This window comes from Panthera pardus, unplaced genomic scaffold (genome assembly GCF_024362965.1).
Source record: "Panthera pardus isolate Hobbes unplaced genomic scaffold, ASM2436296v1 HiC_scaffold_7, whole genome shotgun sequence".
Taxonomy (NCBI): domain Eukaryota; kingdom Metazoa; phylum Chordata; class Mammalia; order Carnivora; family Felidae; genus Panthera; species Panthera pardus.
Genome location: NW_026527002.1, coordinates 18,429,439 through 18,454,442, shown reverse-complemented (window position 1 = coordinate 18,454,442; position 25,004 = coordinate 18,429,439). Strand labels below are relative to the sequence as shown.

Below are 25,004 nucleotides of genomic sequence, written 5' to 3'. Positions count from 1 at the left end.
AAATACAATTTTGTAACACAAATATATAAATTTTAATAATATGGTCAATTAGTGAAACTGGGTTTGGCAAATACTAATGAAATGTAACTAATAATTATGTATTCAGAGTATTTTTATTGGGATGCCTAGCTGGCTCAGTTGGTACAGCATGTGACTCTTGATCTTGGGGTTGTGAGTTCAAGCCCCGTGTTCGGTGTAGAGCTTATTATTAAAAATAATTTTTAGAAACTACTCTTCTAGATTATTTTTTATTAAGATATGTTTAATGTATTGTGATTACTGAGACTTTTCCAATTTTAATGATGAAAGGCAATCATGCATAAGCTCTCGCTTTTTTATGTACTGAAAGTAAGGCTTGTCTGGTCAACATCATGTGATAACTGGAGGTCAGAACTAGAAACCACTGCAATAACTCACTCTCATAATTACTGTCTTCTTCTTTCAGAGTAATCTAATTTGAAGAAAACAATGGACATTTTAAAATTACAGAATAATTTAATATTATCTATCTATTGTTCATAGATAGTGAAAGAAAAGTAAAAGAATGAAACTTCTATCATGTTTGAAATGTTTGATTTCTCATAGTTTTAAGAAAAAATACCTATATTATTTACCTGGTTTTAAAAATTAGGGTGAATTGTGGAGTTTTATTTGCCTATTTTACAATTCCACATACTTTGAAATTCTCGATTTGCTTCCCCTCCCCAAGTTTTACTGAGGTATAATTGAAAATTAAAAATTAATTAAAAATTAAGGTATATAGTTTGATTTTATATATTTATATACACACATTTTGAAGTATTCATCACAATCAAGTTGATTAACCTATCTATCAACCCCCACAGTTAAACATTTTCTTTTTCTTTCTTTCTTTCCTTTCTCTTCCTTCTTTTCTTTTTTTGGTGGTGAAATCACTTAAGATCTACCCTCCTGGCAAATGTCCAAGTATACAAACAGTATTGTTAACTACAGTCACACTGTTGCATATTAGATCTCCAGAACTCACTAAAACTTAGTATAATTGAAACTTTGTATCCCTTGACCAATGTCTCCCCATTTTCTCTTCCTGCCAGCCCATGGTAACCATCGTTCTATTCTCTGCCCTTAGAAGTTTGGCAGAGTTATTAAGATTTATACTTCTATCCTATCATGAGTAGGATATACTTTGTCTTTCTCCCAGAATCCTATTATAATAGAATTTTATTTTTTCTCTTCTAAGGATTATAGCACAATTTTAAATTTTCACATTTGTTTTTGTTTCATTGTTTTGATTCATTGATTTTATTAGAGTTCAAACAAATGAGAACAGTTGCATCGATATAATCAAATTATATCAAAGAATAATAACCATATTATTATTAGAAAATAATGTCAAATAAAAATAATCATAACTGCAGCAAAATTTAATGGCAATTTTAAATGTCATTTCTGTCCTTGCTACTACTGCCCTTATATAAAAGTAGTGTTTTAGGGGCGCCTGGGTGGCGCAGTCGGTTAAGCGTCCGACTTCAGCCAGGTCACGATCTCACGGTCCGTGAGTTCGAGCCCCGCGTCAGGCTCTGGGCTGATGGCTCAGAGCCTGGAGCCTGTTTCCGATTCTGTGTCTCCCTCTCTCTCTGTCCCTCCCCCGTTCATGCTCTGTCTCTCTCTGTCCCAAAAATAAATAAACGTTGAAAAAAAAAAATTAAAAAAAAAAAAAAAATAAAAGTAGTGTTTTAGACTCACATGCTTCAGATTCTTACAGAACATAATTTTAGAATTTTCTGTTGGGAAAGTATGGTATTCTGAGATCATGAGCTAGCAGAAATGTTTCTTGTGTTCTATGTAGCCGTCTTTCTGGAGATTTGAAAATCAAGTATTCCCACTAATCTTGTTATTCAATCTCTCAAGTCATTTTTGAACAAAAGATAAAGGGATATATTTGAAACCTTCATTTGCTTAGTATGGTAATTTATTTTTTCTGTCTCATACATAGAATCTAACTTACATATGGAAATCCCCAGAGTAAATCTACTCGTCTTACTTGATGTTTTTAGTGCGCAACGGAAAACGATGTAGCTTTATCATCCGCCCTATTAGGACTCTGATTACCTATGTCAGGTTACCTTGAATGATCCACTTTTATAAGATTCTGCCTTCCTCTAGCTGGGCCTATTTGTCAATTTGTCCTTTAATGTCATGGTTATGACAGAATAAAATAGTGCTAACACAGTCCTTCAAAGTTCGAACAAAAGTGGTTTCTAAAATTGCTAATTGATAGTTACCTGAAGAAGTTTTTTTTTAATTGTTTATATGAACCAAGAGTCATTACATGTTCGTCTACATTTTTTAAAAAAACTGTTCCATTACCCAGACTAGTAATACATAGTTGTCTTCAGTGCTTTTATTTTTTTTATCTCCTGGCTTTCCTTTTTTTTTTTTTTTTTTTTTTTTTTAAGTAGGGTCCATGACCAGTGTGGAGCCCAATGTGGAACCTGGACTGAGCTCAAGAGTGGGATGCTTAACCTCCTGAACGACCCAGGTGCCCCCTGGCTTTCGTTTCCCTAACAAATGTTTATAATCATACTTTGGGTCCTATACCATGGTCACATTATAGATTATATAAGTGCTTGTCAGGGAAGGGGAAGAGAGAGAGGGCTGACTTTGAAGATTCAAACACCATTGGTATTACCGTCAAATGTGAAAATATGTCTTGATTTCCAAATAACCAACTAAGGAACACATCTTGGGAATAAACCCCTCTTAAGTTAGAAGATTCAAATACATATGGTCTTTTATTTCCTAAAACTTTATATATGTTAAAACTAATTTCTACAATGTACTAAAAAAAAAAAGAAATTTACCACCATAATACATAGATGGTAGCCAGCTTGATGTTTTTCAATATGTTTTTAAATAACAAAAACAGGTGGGCCTTTGCCACAGACTATTTCCTTCTTATACCTATGCAGGGTTCTAACCAGAACACAAGACATTGACTGATGCTGGGTGCCAGTGAATCTCTGATGCATTGAGCCCCTCTTGGTCGTGCTGCTCACAGCCTCCAATCAATGAGTGAACCCGAGGTTTGTTACTTAAAAATGCAAGCCCTTCGGGAGCCCAAGTAGCTCAGCTGGTTAAGTGTCTGACTCCTGGTTTCAGCTCAGGTCATGATCTCTTGGTTTAGGTGTTCGAGCTCCGTGGCAGGCTCTGTGCTGACAGCATGGAGCCTGCTTGGGATTCTCCCTCTCTCTCCCTCTCCTTCTACCCCTCCCCCACTTGCATGCACACTCTGTCTCTCAAAATAAAAAAAAAAAAAATTAAAGAAATCTTTAAAAAAAAATGCAAGGTTTTGTTTCCTGTAAGAGACTCATCCTCACAACAAAGCATGAAGATAAAACGTAATTTATGTGTACAGATCTCCAAGGTTTGGGCTCAAAGGGGAGTTAGACATGAGGCCTGTGCTCAAATCACGCACTTTCCTGCAGGGCCATACCAGGGTTCTGAAACCACTGAAAACCAATTATTAAAAAATACTGAGACTAAGCGGACAAAAACTCTTTGGAACAAGTCCTTAGAGGGAAAAACTGTGATCCCAGATTTCCTGCCCTCATTAGAAATTTCTTTGACAAATCGTTTCAGGTAGCCTCTGGAAATTTCCACCCACTTGTTCCCACCGGCAAGGCAAGCAGAAGCTAATGTAGTGGGAAGAAAACGACACCTTTGCTTTTGGACACAGTAAGACTCATGATTCAGGTTTTATAACATTTGCAGCACACTGATTTATACTGGTTCAAGAAAAACAGTTGGCTGTTAAGTGGGGGCTGTGGGGGGGGGATAAAGAACCACAACAAAATGAAACATTGCATTTAATGGAAGGATGCTTCAGTAAGAAATAGAGGGGAAATTCAGGTCCCCTGTAGCATACTTTTGGATTGCCTGCAACAGCTGACTGGTATGAGTACAAAAGAGGACATTAAAAGTCATAGGGCCGATTCAATACTGCAAAAATGTTCAATGTGGCAAAAAACAATTTGCCTATAAAGTAGATATATACACAGTCTTTGTATGAATCTTTGTAGAAAAGGAAATTCAAAAAATACTCAATTCACATGTTTGTATTTGTTAATCAAAGAAGTATAAACTGAGGCACTACTGAAATATCATTGCATATCTAGCAGAGAAGCACAGTAGATACCTGGATTCGATCTCTCCCAAGACCAGGAAGAGGTCAAAGTGCCACACAACTAACCTTCTGGCTGTGTTATACACAAGCACGATCCTTTTGAGAACTTAAACAATAATATACTGACCACATAGGTTTAAACTTGCCACAGTAATTCCATCCGGAGGATATTTTTGTTTTCTTTTAACGTACTGGGAGATCAAATTGAAATCTGAACAGCTACATAATGAAAGAAGCCTCCCTGTAGGCATTATGCACAATAGACGAGAAGATAAACCACTCAACTAATCGTTTAGTAAACTCTGGGAGAGCAACTGGCTGGACTACCTATGTGACAAATAAAAGTGATAATGAAAAAGTCTATGCATACGTTTTGAAGACACAGATACAGTTGTTATGAGCATAAAGCAGATTGTTAAGCTGTATGGACCAATACAACTATGTTCCAATTGTGTGCTGTTAGATGGAAGTTGCAACGGATGAATGCAGAGTGAAAATGAAAAAAGGCTGATCAGGATAGGAAATTATAAAACATTTTCACTTATGAAACTACCTTTTAACATCAGTCGATATTGATTAAAAGGCAAACATCTGCTTTTAAGAAGAGACAGTCCTATTCTTCTCTCACCATTCAGTAGCAATGAAGAGAACTGACATGAGTGAATAGTTAAGAGTGTGGGCAGGCAAGTTCATCAGTAGAATTGTAATACACACAAAGGATTACCCTAGCGAAAAGAATTTAATAAAAACAAAGCCAGGCTAAACGCTATGAGAAGATTTTAATAATTCATTCTGAATTCTCTTCCCGCTAATCTCGCATTCACTGTTGAATGCAGCTCTGCCATCCGATTCAGGTTGGCATTAAAACATCTAGACATTAATGCTAATTAAATCTGCCTTTTCGTTCTGAAAACCTACATTCTTCTCTTTAATATCAAACATATGCAGTACAATTCAAGTATAATTCAATACTCTAAAAAGACTTTAGATTCTTTTACTATTTGGTAAATAAAATCAGGAAACTGACTATCTGATGTGGATACCATCTTGCTGTGCATTTCTCATCTCGATTTTAGAAGTCAATGATAAAAAAATAGTTGGTGCGACATTTATTCTGCTTCACATTGTGGACTTCTCCTGTTTGTCAGAACCTGAAGGTAAACCTCCATGTTTAAGGTTGAGTGCAGGTGTGGATGTGCTTGGGTTTCTCTCTAGCCATTTGAATTATAATACTAAAGAATTAATTTAAGAACAGTCTTTATGTGAGATTTCCAAATCTAATACAAATTAGTACATTTTATTGTCATGAAAAGTGTAAGCATAGCCTTCATTGAAAGATTAAAAGATAATGTTAAACTCCCATTGTATTCTGCATAATAGGAAAATAAAGCTGTACCATTTTCAAATAGTTTCAACTTTAAATCAGCATTTGTCATGGGGTATTTTTGCCTACACCTCAGGAAATGACTCTGAAATGAACTAACTAAAGCTACATCTATTTTGAATAGTAGAAATGGAAAAAGTCAAACCACTTTGAAATTGCAGTGTTACTTGTGGTCCTAACACCCCAATCAATGAATATGATACTTATAAAACTGTTATGGGGTATCAATCTATGTCTCCCATGTAACAATAGTCAAATTTTAAAACTGCTCACAGGATAGCAGAGAGAATAATTTGGACAACCTGGTCATAATTCTAGGATTAAGTGCAGATTTAACTGAATTAACTTTCAGTAAACTAATGAGGAGGTAACATAGGCTTGTAGTTTCAAAGTCTGAGGTGTCCCCTTTGGGGTCATAGTGTATCAAGTTCTCAAACAACTACGTATGACCTTGCACCAGGGTAACATAAGAACATCAATAACTAAGGTGGTGACGCTTTGTTGAGGCCACCATGGCCCTCTGTGCAGTTTCTTGAACACATTATGCACACTCCCACATGAGCTCTCACATTTGCATTGTTGCTCCCTAGGAGCAAATGCTCTTTCTTGGAGATATTTGCATAAATCATTCTTTCATTCCATACAAATCTTTGATGAAATCCCTTGTTGGATGGGACTACTCATCCTTTCCATCCTGTCACACCTTCTACCTCTCTGACTCCTGTCTTTTTTCTATTTTTTCCATCTACCCCATTACATATTCGTTTGCTTAATCATCAGTTTCCCCCCAACACAATGCACACTATTTGAGAGTAGAAACTTTAATTTTTCAATGCTAGATCCCCAGCAGCTAGAGCAGTGCTGGCACATAATTGGTGCTCAGTGCATATTTACCGAGTGAATGAATAATGAATACATAAATGAATGAATGAATAAATGGGAACAGAAGGAGTGAACATGAGTTGATCAGAAGGGAGAGATCACTTTGCTGCTAGTAAACAAATTATGAAGTAATATTTTATTCATTTGGTTGCAGATGATATTTTCAATTAAGCTTATTAAAGCTTGCAATAGAGCACAAAGTACACAGCCATTCAAATAAAGGAGGAAATTCTGTGTATTCTGTCAACCACGGAATATAATGCTCCTTTCAGAGGAAAAAGGTCTTGCCATACATCATAAGAAAGAATACACTGTGTAGGACTTGAAAACTAGAATTTCAGGTACACCAAACTGAAATGGAATTTCACAGATGAGAACCTGCTGTCTCAGATCATCTTTCTCTCACTTTCTACCCTTCACCTGGACCCATCAGAACCTAGTTCAAATATCACCTTCTCTGGAAAGGTCTACCCATCTCAAACATCTGTTTTCTTTCTGAATCTTAGTTTTTAGCTGTAACTTTCCTAGGCCATTTACATTTTCTTGCAATGTAGGTTTGTTATTTTTGTTATTTTTTCTTATGCTCTCTTATGATACCTTATTATTTTTTGTCATTGGCTGTTCATGCTGTATTTATGTTTCTAACATGAGCATCACCACTTTATGACATAACACTGCAGCCCTTTGCATACATGAAGTACCAGGTATATCTGACTAAACAATACCACCATCCTCAAAATCCAACTGGCCCAGTTCTAAGAAGAGGCTATGATGGGTGACAGGACACTATTTGCCCACTCAGATTACAATGAGGACCAAATTCTGCTTTATTTTTATTTTTACTACACGGTTTCACCTCCTTGTGAAGATGGCGAGATGAGAGAGGAGGAGTACATGCTTATGGAGAAGGACTTGACATGGGGTCCTCCACCCACATTTTGCAGCTGATACAACTGTATGAGATCATCAACCCACCTTGGCTGCCCCAGACTGAGCACAGTTGCCTAAGACAAACTACTGGAACTGGACCCATGTAAAATCTTCCATTCCATTTTCAGGAACGCATATTGTATGGGCTCCTGGACTTAATTTTGCCCAAAGTAGGAAGACAGTAGTAACCCCAAGGCAGCGCCTATCTCACAACAACTGGGTACAGAAACCCAAACCACTGAAGAGTGGAATGTCCATCAACTGTAGTGAAAAAAGTTTTGGTTAGCTAGTGGCCCGCTCCTACCAGGCAAGTTCCTACAGTGAACAGAATTGGTGCACAACTTTGTACCTAAAGTATAAATCTCAGAATATAAACACAAGGGTGATGAGCATCTGGGCAGATATGATACAGTGATATAAATATAGGATTGCATTCATGTATATGAATAAACAGTCACTGAAAATATCACTAAAGCCAGAAAAAACTGTGTAACAATGACCTGATTTCCCAAATCTTATTCCAAATACATCTGAGTCCTTTGCATGTTTCCAGTTATAATTTCACGTAACCGAAATAGAAATAAGAACCTATGAACGAACTTCAGTATGAGAGCCGCAGGCAGGGCAGGGTGGTTCACGTACCTGTGCACGCCGCTGTTGCACATGATGATGTGGCAGGCCCCCAGCCTGTTGCACAGCTCCGAGGACACGGACAGCAGACCGACCCCGGAGGCGCTGCAAGCTGTGTTTGCGCAGGCGGCCGTGCGCTTGGATCTGATAAACGAGGCTACCAGTCGATAAAGTTCATCCAAAGCATTGAGAGGCCTCATTAGCTGCAGAAAAAAAAAAAAAAAGTCATGGGCATAAAGTCCAGCACATTTAGTAGGAACAAATGCTTTTAGATGGCATATGATTCATAGTTGTTCTAACTTTTAATGAATAGTCTAAAATATTTTCATTGTGGCAGTAACAGAGTTGGAGACTACAAATATTTATAATTTGTTTAAGAACAAATTGTTGAAGACAACAGCAGAAAATTTTTTAAAAAGCAAGGTGTGTAAATGGCAAAGCATCAATAAATGCAATCATCTATTTTTACCTTATCTACATAGGCAGCTTTGGATGTGGAGTTAGGTGGTGAATTTGACTTGTCCAAGTAGAACGCCCTGTAAGAATCCAAACAATAAATGATCATTTATTGTTAGAAAAATTAAAATGCATGAAGGTATGCAAGTTTCGCTGACGTCCTGTTAAAGACAAATGAATAAATAAATAAGTGTTGAAACTAGGATGGGTGGGATGGCAAAAAAAGTCCATAATCTTCCATTCAGAAAAAATGACTGAAGCCACCACCACCAGCTCCATTACGTATCGTACGGCCTCAGAGAGATTACTTAATTTGTGTGTGCTTCCATTTCCTCTTCTGTAATTTAGGGATGACATTAGCTTCTACTTCACAAGCCTGCTTAGAAGATTAAATAAGTGAATGCAAATAAAATGCTTAGAACAGTACATAGCACAGAGTAAGTGCTCGTTAACACGTTCAATACTTCAATAATTAATATTATTACAAAAGCTGAAGAAATGGGGGTGCCTGGGTGGCTCGGTCGGTTGAGCGTCCGACTTCGGCTCAGGTCATGATCTCGCGGTCCGTGAGTTCGAGCCCCGCGTCAGGCTCTGTGCTGACAGCTCGGAGCCTGGAGCCTGTTTCAGATTCTGTGTCTCCCTCTCTCTCTGCCCCTCCCCTGTTCATGCTCTGTCTCTCTCTGTCTCAAAAATAAATAAATGTTAAAAAAAAAAAAGCTGAAGAAATGTATTTTCTTGTGCCTACTGGAGAACATTATCTAGTTTTCACTTACTGAGCAAGATTATAAAAGCAATACTCAAAACCATAATTTTAAACAGAATAGTGAGTTGAATTCTTTCACCCACTAACTATGCTCAAATTGGGAATTAGACCCTCTTTGAGGATACAGTTGCTCTTTCTGTCACCAGAATGCAATATGGCAACAAGTATTCTAATACATGAAGTTGAATCCTAGTGGCCTGCAATAATTAAGCTCAATTTCCAAAGAATTATTGCTGCGTTTGCTCAGCTCTTGGCTCAATACTAAACTGAAGTTGTAAGGAAATGACCCATGAAGACAGGATACATTTAAGCTATAGTTAATCTACTATCTATTTTTGATGAGGTGGAATTATTTTCAAGATTTGAGCGCTTAATATTGACATACCAAAATAAGTTCCATAGTATTAGAATGATTGTCCAACAAGATACTGAAATAAAACTGATTAGAGTGATGTTGTGGAGCACCTTTTAGAACTTCAAAATACTGGCAGATTATTATCAAATGCATGTGTTGTAGTGGGAAAAATCAGTGAGAGAGAACTTAATGACCAGAGTCCCACTATGCACACATGTGCATGCAGACACAGACACACGCACACGCACACACACACATACACAGCCATTCCAATGCCCACTGTAGCTAGCAGTGACGTTTATTTTTGTCTTTTAAAGTAGCATGCATTAATCAAGTTTTATACTTTAAACTACAAAACGTTAAGAATAACTTCCAAAATGAAAATTATGCTCATTCATACTGTGAATTAGTTTATTCATCTCTCACATACAAATCCAAACAATAACAAAAATTTTAAAACAGTTCCAGATCCAAACTTAGTTGTTATTCATTATAATTCACTTTGAACTCCTAGGAGATTTCCACATACCATCTTGGAACAAAGATGGTGCCTCAAAGCTGGAACGCAAAGAGATACCTTGATCAGATGTTCCCATGCCTTTCCCCAAGTGTGCTTGATGGAAAAAGCAATATGGTGGAAAAGAGGACACGACTCCACGGAAAATTACTGCCTCAGCCTAAATCCCACAGCTACCTGTTGCTCCTGAGCACATGATGCTGCCAGGAGTATGGGGACTCCAGTGACCCCATGCAGTGTTTGCATCCAATGACTGAATTATGGTGGCATGAACCACTGCAAACAGGAATATCCATCAAGGGCCAAGCAAATACAGTTCCATTTAGCTGGTTGAGTCAATATCTACTAACAGCATTGGATCAATAGCAAAATCAAATGTATGGAGATATTTTTAAATTTTCTAGATTTTCCCCAGTATCAGAAAGAGGTAACAATAATATAAGAGTATTGCTGGTATGAGAAGAGGTAACGAGTCTGACTTGTGTGAGGTCCAAAACCACACAATGGGGATGGAGTTAGGTTAGACTGAATGAGCAACTGAAAGAGGTCAGAGGGGCAGACTCTGTAGGGCTTTATAGACCTTGATAAAGACTTTGGGTTTCAACTGGCCTCATTACCAGAAGATTGGCTATTTATAAACCTTACTGTCGTGCATAAACATTCATGTTCTCCTGAAAGTTCTGAGTATCCTTTCATTGCAATTACACAGGTACATATGTAGGCTAATACTATAAAACCCATGTATGCACCACCATGCTTTAATAGATCCTGGTACTTGGAACTTTTGCTTCACCTTTTAAAAAAATAAAATATTACAGATATGGGTGAGCCCCTGTTGCTCACCCTTCTCCAGTCCCACTCTTTTTCCAAACTCTCCCTCCCCAAGGTAAACACTACCCAGAAGCTGGCATTTACCACTTTCATGCTTTATGAGGTCACCCACACACTTGGCCCAAGTGGAGGTACCAAAGAATACCTGTGATCATTCTTCCACATCCTTGTTCACACTGATGTTATTAAAATTTCAACCTTTGGTATTTTTATTTTCAATTTGCATGTATTTGCTGGCCATTTATAGTCTTCTTTTATTGCATGTTGCTATTTCATTCCTTTGTGTAGTCTTACTTTTTTTTTTTAACACAGAAATTAGTTATTACTTTTTCTAGGCTTGCTTCATCAAAAATACTCAGTTTTTTTAAATGTTTATTTATTTTTGAGAGAGAGAGAAAGAGAGAGAGAGAGAGGCAGAGAGAGGAAGACACAGAATCTGAAGCAGGCTCCAGGCTCTATGCTATCAGCATAGAGTTCGACCCACAGCTCAAACTCATGAGCCGTGAGATCATGACCTAACCTGAAGTCAGACGCTTAACTGACTGACTCATCCAGACGCCCCCCAAAATATTCAGTTTTAAAAGCTGGATATTCTATTAATATGTTTGATCAGTGTGTCAGTGGTATATGTTGTCATTAAATTCTAGAATCCAAATTACAGTACACTTCCCCCCTCAATACTGCTCTTGGTGTCTGCTCTCAGTCTAGTTTTCTTTGCTTTGGGGCTAGTCTATACATTTTTTTCTGATTGGTTTAGATTTTTTTTTCAACCTGGATGTTCTAAAGTTTTACCACAAAGTGTTTAGGCAGTGATTTATTGTTACTTATCCAGATAAGGTTCTCAGAGTGTCCTTTCAACTTGAGGAGTATTGTCTTCAATTCTAAAATAATCTAAGCGGGGCGCCTGGGTGGCTCAGGTTGGTTAAGTGGCCGACTTTGGCTCAGGTCATGATCTCCCGGTCCGTGAGTTCGAGCCCCGCGTCGGGCTCTGTGCTGACAGCTCAGAGCCTGGAGCCTGTTTCAGATTCTGTGTCTCCCTCTCTCTGACCCTCCCCCGTTTATGCTCTGTCTCTGTCTCAAAAATAAGTAAACGTTAAAAAATAAATAAATAAAATAATCTAAGCTATTATTTCTTCACGTAATCTGATGTGTTCTCTCTATTTCTCTCTCTCTCTCTCTCCACACACACACACACACACACACACACACACTTTAAAAATCTTATTGTTCCCATTACTGCATTTTAGGTGATTTCCTAAGTACGGTCTTCCAAATGAAAAATTCTGTCATTTTCAAGTCTAGAGATTATCCTTTCTACTGGGAATTTTATTTCAATGACTATCTCCCACTTCCAAGATTTCTGTCTATCCTTATTTCATTCTTACCACTAACAGGTAAACTCCCTACGAGAATATAAATTCTCTATGTGGATATGGATTTTATTTACTTTGGTTCAGGGGCACCTGGGTGGCTCAGGTAATTAAATGTCCCACTCTTGATTTTGATGCAAGTCATGATCTCAAGGCTCCTGGGCTCAAGTCTGGCATCAGACTCTGTGCTGATAGCGTGGAGCCTGCTTGGTATTCTCTCTCTCTGCCCCTCCCCCACCTGTGCTCGCAGATGCACACATGTGCTCTCTCTCTCTCTCGCCACCCCCCTCAAAATAAATAAATAAACTGGGGTACGTGAGTGGCTTGGTTTAAGCACCTAACTCTTGATTTTGGCACAGGTCATGATCTCATGGTTTGTGAGATCGAGCCCCTCATTGGGTTCTGTGCTGACAGATGGGAGCTTGCTTGGGATTCTCTCTCTCCCTCTTTCTCTGCTCCTCCCCTACTCAAAATAAATAAATAAATAAATAAATAAATAAATAAATAAATAACATAAACAAACTTATTTGGTTCATTCCTGTATCTCTGGCACCCATAAGACTCTATGGAACATAGTATGATCTTAATAAGAATTTGTAAATAAATAGATAATTGAACTATTTTGATTTCAGGGTTTTATACCTTTTTTTATGAATGGCGATCCTTTGTTTATATTTTGAGAATTAAAAATATGTTTTCCTAGCCTGTTTCAATATTTTAATTTCTTCTAGTCAAATTTATTTTTGATGGTCAAATTCATTGGCTCTTTCCTAGTGTTAGGATTTGTGCTTTGGAATTTTGTTTTGCAAGTGCATTTGAAGTGGGAAGATTTTTTTAGTTTCATTTAATTTTTTGATACAGCTCCATCCCCTGTCATTATCCTTCTCTTACAACTCATTTTGTACCCAGAACCACCCATGTACGATCAGTTTCATGCTGGCAATGTAAGTATTACCTTGTGCTGACATCTGGATTATTTCCGGTCACATCATTGAACCAGTGAGTGACCTGGTTCAATTCCCAGTTTACCAGCTGTGTCACGTTCTCCTTGCCATCATAAGCCTCTCCTGGCATCAAAAACTATAGTCTCAGGGTAGTGGGCAGATTTCTGACTCTTACTCAGCAGCAAACGAGTCCTTCTCTATGTCCTGGTTTCAGACTGCGAGGACGGCTCTGGATCTCCATCTAGTGTAGAACGACTTTAACCTCTCATTACCCTGAAGAAGTTGTACTGGTCCCCCCACAACCCCCTCAGAGGCCAGCAAGCCAGAGGCCTCAGCACAGCTTACAACTCCTCATCACTTACATTTTCCTTTGATTTGTGGGCCACTGACATGATAAATTATGAGCTCAGCTGTGACTTTTACATTCTGACTTTGTATTTTATCTAGCATTGCTACATGCTTGGAATAAGGTGGTACTTTAATGCCAGAAACCAGAGATACCTTGACCAGATGTCCTCATGCCTTTCCTCAAGTGTGCTTAGTAGAGAAAGTAATGCAGTTAAAAAGAGTACACATACACAAGTTCATGGACAAATTATTTAGCCTTCCAGGGTCTCAAGTACCTCATTTTTACAACATATATTAAAAATGTCTAACATTGATATAGCATAATGTTGAATATTAATCAATACATAAGTACTCAGTACTGTGGTAACCAAAGAGGACTCAAGAGTAATAACTATTATTCAAGTGCAAAGTGGGAGGCATCTCCTGGAGCATTAAAAAAATTTTTTTCAATGTTTATTTATTTTTGAGAGAGACAGAGACAGAGTGTGAGCTGAGGAAGGGGCAGAGAGAGGGAGACACAGAATCTGAAGCAGGCTCCAGGCTCTGAGCTCTCAGCACAGAGCCCAATGTGGGGCTCAAACTCACAAGCTGACCTGAGCCAAAGTTGGACATTTAACCAAGTGAGCCACCCAGGCACCCCTCTTGGAGCATTTTTAAGGCACAACAAGGAATAAAAGTAAGGCCAGAACTTCCTGCTTTTCCTGAAGGCCATCTAAAATATTTTCTGATACTTATAAAAAGTGAAAATTCAGGTAGGTACTTGGAATTATATAATTCCATGATCAGGACACAAGTAGAGGTTCAAGTCTAAACAGAAAAGAACCTTTCTTTTTTAAAATGTTTTAATGTCTTATTTATCATTGAGAGAGAGACAGACAGAGACAGAGACAGAGTGTGAGCTGGGGAGGAGCAGAGAGAGAGGGAGACACAGAATCTGAAGCAGGTTCCAGCCTTTGAGCTGTCAGCACAGAGCCCAATGTGGGGCTCGAACTCACGAACTGTGAGATCGTGACCTGAGCTGAAGTTGGCCACTTAATCAACGGAGCCTATCTTTAGGTTAAAAAAAGATTGTCATTTAAATGGCTCCATCAGGTACCTTCGTTGTAGATACTTCAGCTCCTCTGTACCTTGAATCGTTTGGGAAAGAAACTATGCTGTAGAGGCAGTCCACAGATCATTAATACAACCTATGGAAAGCTTCACTACAGAAACGTCCACTACAGCTGGCCACACTGAACAGTCTTCCTACTTTTGGAAACAGATGTTCCGCCAAAAAAAAAAAAAAAGTTTGTCACTGGGTCAGCCAGTTAAGAGCAGGAATATGTGGATGCTAATTCATTTGGCAGAAACCTTAAAATTTTCAATGGAGCAAAATCCTTAACAACAACAAAAACATATTTTATGAAGACAGCCAGTAGAAAAATAACTTTTATAGATTTAGAATGCATAAATGCCCACATCAAGTGGAAGTTTATTCAGAAACAATCTCATCTTTTTCAAGTTGCTATATAGGAGAACAAAAACAGATACAGCATCTAATGATAGAACTCCACCCTTGAAAATACTCTTAGAAGGTAAATGGCTCCTACAAATGTAGCATTAAATGTATTTACTGATCCAGACTTGTACGAATAGTTAATATTTGTTAATCGAACATTAAAGAAAGCAAGAAATCATTATAAAATAAATTTATGTGCTGATGAAGTCTAGAGGAAATAACTATGAAATATAGCCACTTTGTTACTCGTATGAAATTTACATAGCCAACAGAGATTTTAATTCAATCGATTGTTATGATAAAAATTTCAACTTGAGGCTACAACTAATTTTAGATATTCCCCATCAGAAAAAAAGTGTGTTCAGCCAGATATTTTACCATCCCTAAGGTTTACAGGTATTCACATAACTTCAGTATTTTTGAGAATATGACAAACTGTTCACAGGAAATAAATTTCTAATGCACTTCCGTTAATTATGCAAGTCTTACAATGCCCCTTAATCAAAATTTATGAGCAAGTTAATGGTAAAATTGGATTAATGCCCAAACTGACCATAGTTTATTACGCTTCTGAGTTTAGTAAGAATGAAGTCATGGTCCTTTGTCTTGTATAGCAAATCTTATTAAGACCATTTTGAAAGTGCTGCTGCAACATTATACAGGCTGGATAGTAAGTTTCCTTTCATGCTGGCACACATCAGACTTCGTTGTCAACTTTGTAGATTAACTCTGCCATATAAAATTGATACATTATAATATTTTTTTCATTTAGTCCTTATAGAATCAAATACCAATGAAAAGGGTGATAATGTCCTAAGTTACACTATATAGTGGTATAAATGTATACAAATCAAATATCTACAGTGAAACTAATTTTAGGCATTTCTCTCATACGATCTAATAGGGGAGACAGGTACACAGGTATCTCTAATGCAATGTAGAATGGATAGGTAAGTTAAAAGGTGAAACAAAGTTATTGGGATATATCCATATGAGGAAGAAGCAAGGCCATATAAATAAGGATATGGCATAAGAGTTGCACTCTGATAGATGAATGGGATTCTGGACAGGTCAAAATAGGAAAGCATTTCAAAGGAGGAAACACACCACGAAGAGCAGAATAGATATAGAAGTGGATGGAGCCAATCTGGCTGGAGAGCAGGTTCATGTAGAGTAGGGAGAGAGAATGTTGTGCAAGTAGGCAGGATCCATACTGGGACGAAATTACATGGCAAGCGAAAGAACTGTAAGTCATTTGTTAAATCGTGGAGGGAAGCACTACACAGCACATGCTTAACTACTGGTAAAAAAGTAAAAATAAATGAAAAAAATACATGACACTTAAGATATGAACATTTAGGGAATGTGGAGCTGCAACAGATCCTAGAAATGGAAACAACGGTTTAGCATTCAAAATAGGACCATGCACTTATTGTGATGAGCACTGGGTGTTGTATGTAAGTGATGAGTAACTAAATTCTGTTCCTGAAACTAATATGACACTATATGTTAACTAAATGGAATTTAAATAAACACTTGAAACAAACAAAATAAGACCATGGTAATGAAAACAGGGAATTGATGTTGGCCACAAGAGAAAGAAAATGAATTTGGGGCATGCTTAGATGTTATGTAGAGTTATGCAAGTTAATATACTAATACAAAAATTAGGAAAGTGCTTTCTCAAATGGGTAAAGAATTAGGACATAGCCCTACAGGGTCTGGCTGGTGGTTCAATGATGGTCAGGTTGTCTCTTTGTGTGAAAAAAACGAAAATAGCAACAGCTGGATGTAAAATATTTAAACCTATTAAGTTTGTCATAAGCAATACACAAAGGTTAAATCAATGACAAAAGTGACATTCTTCTCATCTGGCACCATTTCCATTCCCCTCCCCCCCCACTTTTTCTGGGCATGTTGGAGAATATTCAATTTCCAAGAGAGACTGATTAAGGCATAAGAGCCAGTGCCGCTTTATAAATAAGGAGGAATAGCTACGGTATTCAGCTCAGCTCTCTATAGTATTGTTTCTTCTCCAGATCATTGCTTATGAGATCATTCTTTATTTATAATAATTTATGAAAATTTCTCACTTGGCCAGGCTCATCTATACTTCTTGTAATATCATGTCCTCTCTTAAAATATTCTAAACTGTATATGGTAGCTTTTGGATTTTAGCAGTTACTCTGCATTTTGAAAAGGAACTATAACAATATTTGCTCAATTATGGGTATTAGTCATAGGCATGGTTAGATATATCAATATTACAATAGCTCAGCAGTTGACTACAGCTGTGACTGGGTGTCCAATGAGTATTACTGTTAAGCTGCATTTGTCTACCATAGCACTTAAATTAGGAAAAAAATTCTACAGAAAATATTATTGAAAGACACTGATTTCTTGTATAAATGAAAAATCACCAGGTAGGTTCAACCTGTGTCCACACATGGGTAAAAAATATAGGATAAGTAGAGTGGGAGAACGTTAATTTGTACCTCTATCCTATCCACCTTTCATGGTCACAAGCATTAGCCCTGACTTTTCTGAAAGGTGGTTTACTAAAAGTTACATGAAGAGAAATCCTGAATAATGAGATAAATTTGGATTCTCCTGGATAGAGCTGTCTTCTGCCTTGTCAAAAATGGAACACCTGGGGCGCCTGGGTGGCTCGGTCGGTTAAGCGTCCGACTTCAGCTCAGGTCATGATCTCACGGTCCGTGAGTTTGAGCCCCGCGTCGGGCTCTGTGCTGACAGCTCAGAGCCTGGAGGCTGTTTCGGATTCTGTGTCTCCCTCTCTCTCTGCTCCTCCCCTGTTCATGCTCTGTCTCTCTCTGTCTCAAAAATAAATAAACGTTAAAAAAAATTAAAAAAAAAATGGAACACCTAAGGTTACAGTCCTTATAGAACTGCCTGGTATCAATTACCAGCTTCATTTCTACTTGAGTGTTGGAAAAAAAAAAAATCCTGGAAGGCTAACAAAAAAGTCTATGTGACCACACAGGGCAAGACCTTCCCATGTTAAAAAAAGGATTTCTCTGAGACTTCTCTGATGCTCTGAAAAGAGAATTATGGTAGTGGAGATATCCCCGCCAGTCTTTATTGTTGTTGATAACTTCCTATCACTCTTTTCCTTTACTTTACTTCTTTACTCCATTCTGATTTGTTCCTCCTTACAGGAGTCTTCTAGGGGGCCATTTCTTTCTCACACCTGCAACACATATATATCACCACAGGCACTCCTACTATTAATATATGCGCAAATGTATATATTTTCCAATGGCAATACCATGCTCTGCTACTACAGAACATAATTTCTGTGGAAATAAGACAGAAAAAGCATATCCTAAAAAACAGGCCTTTCCAAGAAAAAAGTTTAGAAGAATAGAACCATATTAGAAAAAAACATCTAGTACACCCAAGAAAAACAGTAAAGTCAAGTAATATTTCTATTTTTAAACTAATTCTGTTTAATTTGGTAACAGTTAAGTCTCAAGAAAGTTTGGCACCTTCATACTGAAGGATAATTTTTAGGTTTAAAATCATAAGTCTATTTAGGTTTAAAGCCATAAAGGGCTCAACTAACATTAAGTTGACAGATCAGCTTCTCCTCCTCCATATCCTTCTCTATATTCCTTATATGACTCCAGTCGGCCTTCAAAATTACCTTTCTAAAGCAGAGACGAACATTTCATTACCCTGCTTAAAGTCATTCAGATTTCCCTGGTATCCAAAGTCTACAATTTGGGCCTTCAAGGACTCTCCTAACAATCTACCAAGACTACCCTTCCCATCTCTTATTGCCCTCTTTGTCCTGCCATGTTCATGCTGGATTCCCCCAACACACCAGCCACCCACAGGAAATTTTTCTCTCGTATTCTTCTTCTTCTCTCATATGATTCCATGCCTAGAATCCCCTCTCACTCATCTGCTTGAAAATTCTGCTGATCTTTCAAAACCCTGCTCAAATATGACATCTTCTTGAGAACTCCCCAACTGAAACAAATTTATCTCATTATACGAGACCAGAGTCACACTCATTCTGTCATCTTTGCTAAACTGCATACTCTCAGGAGACAGAGAATCCCTTCATCAGTTGATGGACATTTGGGCTCTTTCCATAATTTGGCTATTGTTGATAATGCTGCTATAAACATTGGCATGCATGTGCCCCTTCAAATTAGTGTTTTTGTATCCTTTGGGTAAATACCTACTAGTGCAATTGCTAGATCACAGGGCAGTTCTATTTTTAACTGTCTGAGGAACCTCCATACTGTTTTCCAGAGTGACTGCACCAGTTTGCATTCCCACCAATAGTGTAACTATTCTTATATGCTTCTTAATTAACATCCTCGCCAACACGTGTTTCCTGTGTTGTTGATTTTAGCCATTCTGACTGGTGTGAGGTGATGTCTCATTGTAGCTTTTATCTGTATTTCCCTGATGAGTGATGTTGAGTATCTTTTTAAAAAAAGTTTTTTTGTATTTATTTTGAGATAGAGAGTGAGACAGCATGTGCACATGAGTGGGGGAGGGGCCAAGGGGGAGCGGTGGGGGGGGGGGAGAGAGAGAGAGAGAGAGAGAGAGAGAGAGAGAGAGAATATCCCACTCGAGCCCCACGATATCAGAGTGAAGCCTGACCCTGGACTCAATCCTATGAATGGTGAGCCCAAGACCTGAGCCAAAATCAGAAGTCAGATGCTTGACAGACTATCTCTTCCCTCACCCAAACACCCCTCACCATCTTTTCATGTGTCTATTGGCCATTTGTATGTCTTCTTTGGAAAAATGTCTATTCATGTCTTCTGCCCATTTCTTAACTAGATTACTTGTTTTTTGGGTGTTGAGTTTTATAATGTGGAAATTTAAGAAACAAAACAAACGAGCATGGAGGGAAGACAGGAAAACCAAGAAACAGATTCTTAACTATAGAGAACAAAGTGATGGTTACCAGAGGGGAAGTAGGTGGGGAGATGGGTTAAATAAGTGATGGGGATTAAGGAGGGCACTCCTGATGAATACCGGGTATTGTATGTAAGTGTTGAATAGCACTAAATTCTACACCTGAAACTAATATTACACTGTACGTTAACTAACTTGAGAAAAAACAATTTAATCCCATAACCTAAGACAGTGCCTAACACAAAGCCTGCATCTGATACATGAACTTTATTTCATTCCAGCTATAAAGGAGTTGGGAGTTACCATACTATTTAAACAGCCAAATACATATGTGACTTAATAGAAGAAAATAAATATATTAAATATCTTAATTTTAAAAATAAAATAATTATTATGCACATTTTAAGAAGGATTCTTGGCAGGAAAGTTTCTTTTTAAGCTCATAAATACTAGGCTACATCTCAATTAACACTGAAGCACAAGACTTAAAGAAAAGTATTTAACGCTCATTGGAACTTAGAGGAAGGGTGTTTAACAATCCCTCTTCAGAAGGTGAGAGACAACTATGATCAAGAGAAAGACATTCACAGGTAGCTTTTATACTTTTACACTAGAACCTATAAAAAAAAGCTGTGCTTCCCTTTATTTTGTAAAAATCAAGGCCCTTAGTATACTACTTAACATAGCCATTCACTCAGTGTTAGCTAACATCATAATAATTATTCATTCTTTAAAATTTTTAAATAAAAATTATACACTTAAGACATATGCTATGATGATCTGATATACATATACATAATGAAATGATTATTACATTCAAGGTAATTAACATATCTCCTCAGTTGCCATTTTTGTGTGTGATGAATGCATCTAAAATTTACTCTTAGCATATTTTCATTGTTCAAGACAGTATTATGAAGTACAGACACATGCCCATACATCTCTTCACTTATTTGTCCTAAATAATAGCAAATTTGTACCTTCTGACCAATATCTTACAGTTTGCCCTGCCCTCCCCCCAACCCCATCCTCTGTAACTGATCTACTCTGTTTCAATTAGTAAAACTCCTTCCTCTTCCCCTTCTCCTCCTTCCAGATTCCACACATAAGTGAGACATATTGCAGTTCTCTTTGGCCTATTTCACTTAGCATAATGTCCTCCAGTTCATCCCATTCTGTTCTGGCCTGCAAGGTCTCTGCTGAGAAATCCACTGATTGCCTTATGGGGGATTCTCTTGTATGTGAGGAACATTTTTTCTCTTGCTGTTTTAAAACTTTTCTTTGTCTTTGATTTTAGACAATTTAGTCATTATGTGTCTAGGAGAAGATCTTTTGGGGTTGAAAATTTGGGGGGACCTATAAGCTTCATAACCTTGGATGTCCAAATGTCTCCCCAGATTTGGGAAGTTCTCAGCAATCATGTCTTTAGAAAAACTTTCTGCCCTTTTCTCCATCTCTTTTTCTTCTGGAATCACTAGTAACAGAAGGTTGTGTCTTTTAATGCTATCTCATAATTCATGTAGGCTCTCTTCACTCTTTTTCATTTTTTTTTTTTTTTTTGGTTCCTCTAACTGGATAATTTCAAATATCCTGTCTTTGAGCACAGATTTTTTTCTTCTGCTTGGTTGAATCTGCTGTTGGACCCCCGTATTAAATCCCACAGTTTATTCATTGTATTCTTCAACTCTAGGATTTTTTTAATGGTTTCTATCTCTTTTTTGAACATCTTATTTTGTTCATGCATTGTTTTCCTAATTTCATTTAGTTGTCTGTGTTTCCTTGTATTGTGGTTCACTGAATTTCCTTAAGAGAACTATTAGGAATTCTTTGTCCAACATTTTATAGATCTCCATCATTTAGGGTCAGTTTTATTAGTTTTTTAGTTTACTAATAAAGTCTGCTATTATTAAAGCTTTATTAGTTTACTTTGGTGGTGCCATTCTTCCTTGACTATTCATGACCCCTGTGGTCTTGTGTTGGTGTCTGTGCATTTGAAGACGTAGGTAACTCTTTCAGTCTTCATGGACTGGCTCCACCGGGGAAAACTTTTTACCAGCTAGCCAATCCAGAGATTCTGGGGTTGAGAGCAGGTATCTGGTGAAGTCTATAACAGGTCTGATACCTTGGTCAGTAGGTGGATAGGCTTTGTGCTTGGGTCCTCAGGGACTGGTTTGGTTCCTGGTTCCACAGGAGCCAGCCTGGAGTCTGGGGTTATAGGGCTTGACCAGGCACTGATGTAGGTAGGCCTGATTCTGGGGTCTATAGTGAAGTTGGGTGCTCACTGCACTCTTCTTTCCCCACGGGGAGTGTGTTTCTCTTCATGCTGGACTAGTCAGGGTAATAGGAGTAATGTGAAACTGTCTTTCTTACCATCGTCAATGCATATTTTCTTATTTCCATGCTCCACCCAGGTGCTATAAGCCCTTACACATAATCTTTTGCTCCTGTGAAGAAGATATTTATGTTCATGGATAGTTGTTCAAATTAATGTTTCTGTAAGTGGAGGAACACTGGAAACTGCAATACCATCATCTTGCTGGCATCACTTCCCACTATTATTTATTCTTTAAGACCCATCTTCAGTATCACCTCCTGTCTCAATCTCCCAAAGTATCTTCAGAATCAGAGGCTCTTCCATTTCCCTATCACTTGGTACATTCCTTAACATCAGTATCCACTGTTCTGTAGGGCAAGGATTTGTTTACGTGTTTCTTTCCCCCCAATCTATAAGCACCTTGAAGACAAAGACAATGTACAGGTTATCTTTATTATTCAATTAACTTATACAGTAACACCCACAACTGTGAGTATTCAATATATTTTAGCAGAATAAACTTCTTAAGTTTCCTAAATTAAATTTCCTAAATTCATGGACAAATGACAGCTCTAGACCATTTCCAAGGAGAATGTGCCTTCTTTAAAAAAAAAAAAAAACTGTGTCAAAAAGAATTGGAAACCATCCATCATGAATGGTAGCTATTGGTCAATAAAAAAATTGCCAATCATAATAAATGTCCTCCGTCACAAAAAATACATACACTCTCACTATTTTGCTTTTGAACCTTACTTATAATTGGAAAGAGATAACTGTATGAAAAGGACCAATGAGGTCACCGCCCTATCTTAAACGTTCCAAGTGCTTAATTAAAATCAACTGAAGCAGTGTGGAACTGTCACTGTCTTCTAAGACATTAAGGCAGACAACTATTCAGAAATGAGTCTCATCTTATAAATAACTGTAGACATCTGCTTCAGAGGGAAGGGCAGGGAAAATTTAATAGAACTAGAAATATGGATATAAAGAAATTAGAAAGATGTCATTAGCAGAATATGGTAAGTCAAAATGCATTAACTAATTAAAGCTCCCTTGGGACTGTCTTTTGGTAATTTCATTCTTCAGATGAGAAAACAGATCAAAGGTAAGTTTTAAAGCACTATTTGGAATTGAATATAACCTCCATGAGGGGATGGACTACATCATATTTCACTTATGCCCTCCACCAACCTAAAACACTGCCAGACTCAAAGCAGTTGCTCAGTAAAAATTTGTTAAATGGAGCAGTAAACACAGAATTTAAGGGTAAATGAGAATAAGTATTGATTAACAAGGAATAATATCATGCACTACTGAGTCCTTCCCACAAAGGATAAGTTTGATCAAATTTCATTCTTAACTGGATGAACTAATGAGAAGTAAATAAATTTGCACTCTGTATCTTTTAGATACTGTCTGATAATCTCCCTCCTCTTCCATTTAAATTTCTCCCAAAGAAGTCTAATTTGCTAATCCCACTTCCAAATCTTCAACCCACTCCCCCCAGCAGATTGCAGCCAGACCTCCATGCACCACCCTCCTCAAACCATTCTCCCTAATGACGTCTATGCCAATCACTCTACACTGGCCAAATCCAGTGGACATTTCCCAGGCATTGTTTTCTGAATCTCTTCTTACATACAGTGCTCTCGGTCACCCTCACCTTTTCCAATTCTCTATCCACTAAGTCTTCTGAATGGGCCAGGTGCTTTGTTTGTTTTCACACACTCACTTACGCTAGCCTCTTCTGCTTCCCCCATGGGCTTCTCTTTCTTACCTACTCCACCAGAATCTGTTTTCTCTTCCATCTCACCATTCTTGCTCTGAACACTCTCCTGGGTCATCTTTTCTCATCTAAGAGACCTCACATCAGCACACTTCTAAACTCCCAATTTGTGTATTTGTTCATTTGTTCAATAAACAAATAAAAAGTTGGTACTGTGGATAGAAGGGTAAAAAGAAGACAATTATTCACCTGCAAAGAACCTATGTTTGAAAGAGGACAATAAACAGGTAATTACAGTCCAGTGTGCTAAGTGACCTAAAAAGTTTTAGCGCATTAGTCAGCATTAGGACAAAGGGAATTAAGGGTTTTAAGGCATAAGGAGAATCTTAAGAGTGCAAAAAAAACAAACAAAAAAAAAAGAGTAGTCTATTGAGATCATGGAACTTAAGTCTGTAAAAAGCTATTTAATCCTCTGGAGACGGGGGAAGGCATGAAAAATGGCAGTTGGGAGATTACTGAGAAGATCTAAACAGTAGTTGAATGAATGAATGAATGAATAAATGAAAGAAAAATAAAGGGATAGAAAAAAGAAAAGAAAAGAGGGTAAAGAAGGAAAGGAGGAGATAGAGAAGCAGACAAAGGACAGAGAGAAGGGAGGGATGGAGGGAGGGAGAGAGAGAGAGAGAGAGGGCCTTATCCCTTATTTGTCATGGATCTGCTATGCTGTATTAGAAGAGAAGGGGTAAATGATATGAAACTTAAAGATTTATTGTTGATAAACTACTGGAAATCTCCCTAAACCTCCTGAAATCCTTGTGGCAATAAGGGACTTGAGAGTAAAAAACAGAACAAAACAAAACAAAATACTAATCCTACACTTAGTTTTCTGGACATAAGAATGTGTTATCAATACTTTCATTCAATTACTTCAACAAATATTCTTTGAACAACTATTTGGGTATAAATCAATGTTCCATGCTTTAGGGATACAG

General features: G+C 37.6%; 1 protein-coding gene and 1 long non-coding RNA gene across 6 annotated transcripts in view; both read right to left on the bottom strand.

The window, feature by feature from the left end:
* Nucleotides 1-25,004, bottom strand: part of PREX2 (phosphatidylinositol-3,4,5-trisphosphate dependent Rac exchange factor 2) — a 292,133-nt gene that overhangs the window by 34,230 nt on the left and 232,899 nt on the right. For all 5 annotated transcript variants that reach the window (XR_008419975.1, XR_008419974.1, XR_008419973.1 and 2 more), the window contains 2 exons: nt 8,461-8,527; nt 8,004-8,194 (listed from right to left, as the gene is read on the bottom strand). Coding sequence is in view for 2 of the 5 variants with exons in the window: in XM_019453224.2 (XP_019308769.1) it covers nt 8,004-8,194; nt 8,461-8,527 (258 nt within the window). In the remaining 3 variants the exon portion in view is untranslated. The remainder of the gene's footprint in view (nt 1-8,003; nt 8,195-8,460; nt 8,528-25,004) is intronic.
* LOC128775322 (uncharacterized) lies at nt 14,013-18,680 on the bottom strand. Its single transcript, XR_008419976.1, has 2 exons — nt 17,957-18,680; nt 14,013-17,723 (listed from the first exon to the last, which is right to left on the bottom strand). It is a non-coding gene; the product is annotated as an uncharacterized LOC128775322 (long non-coding RNA).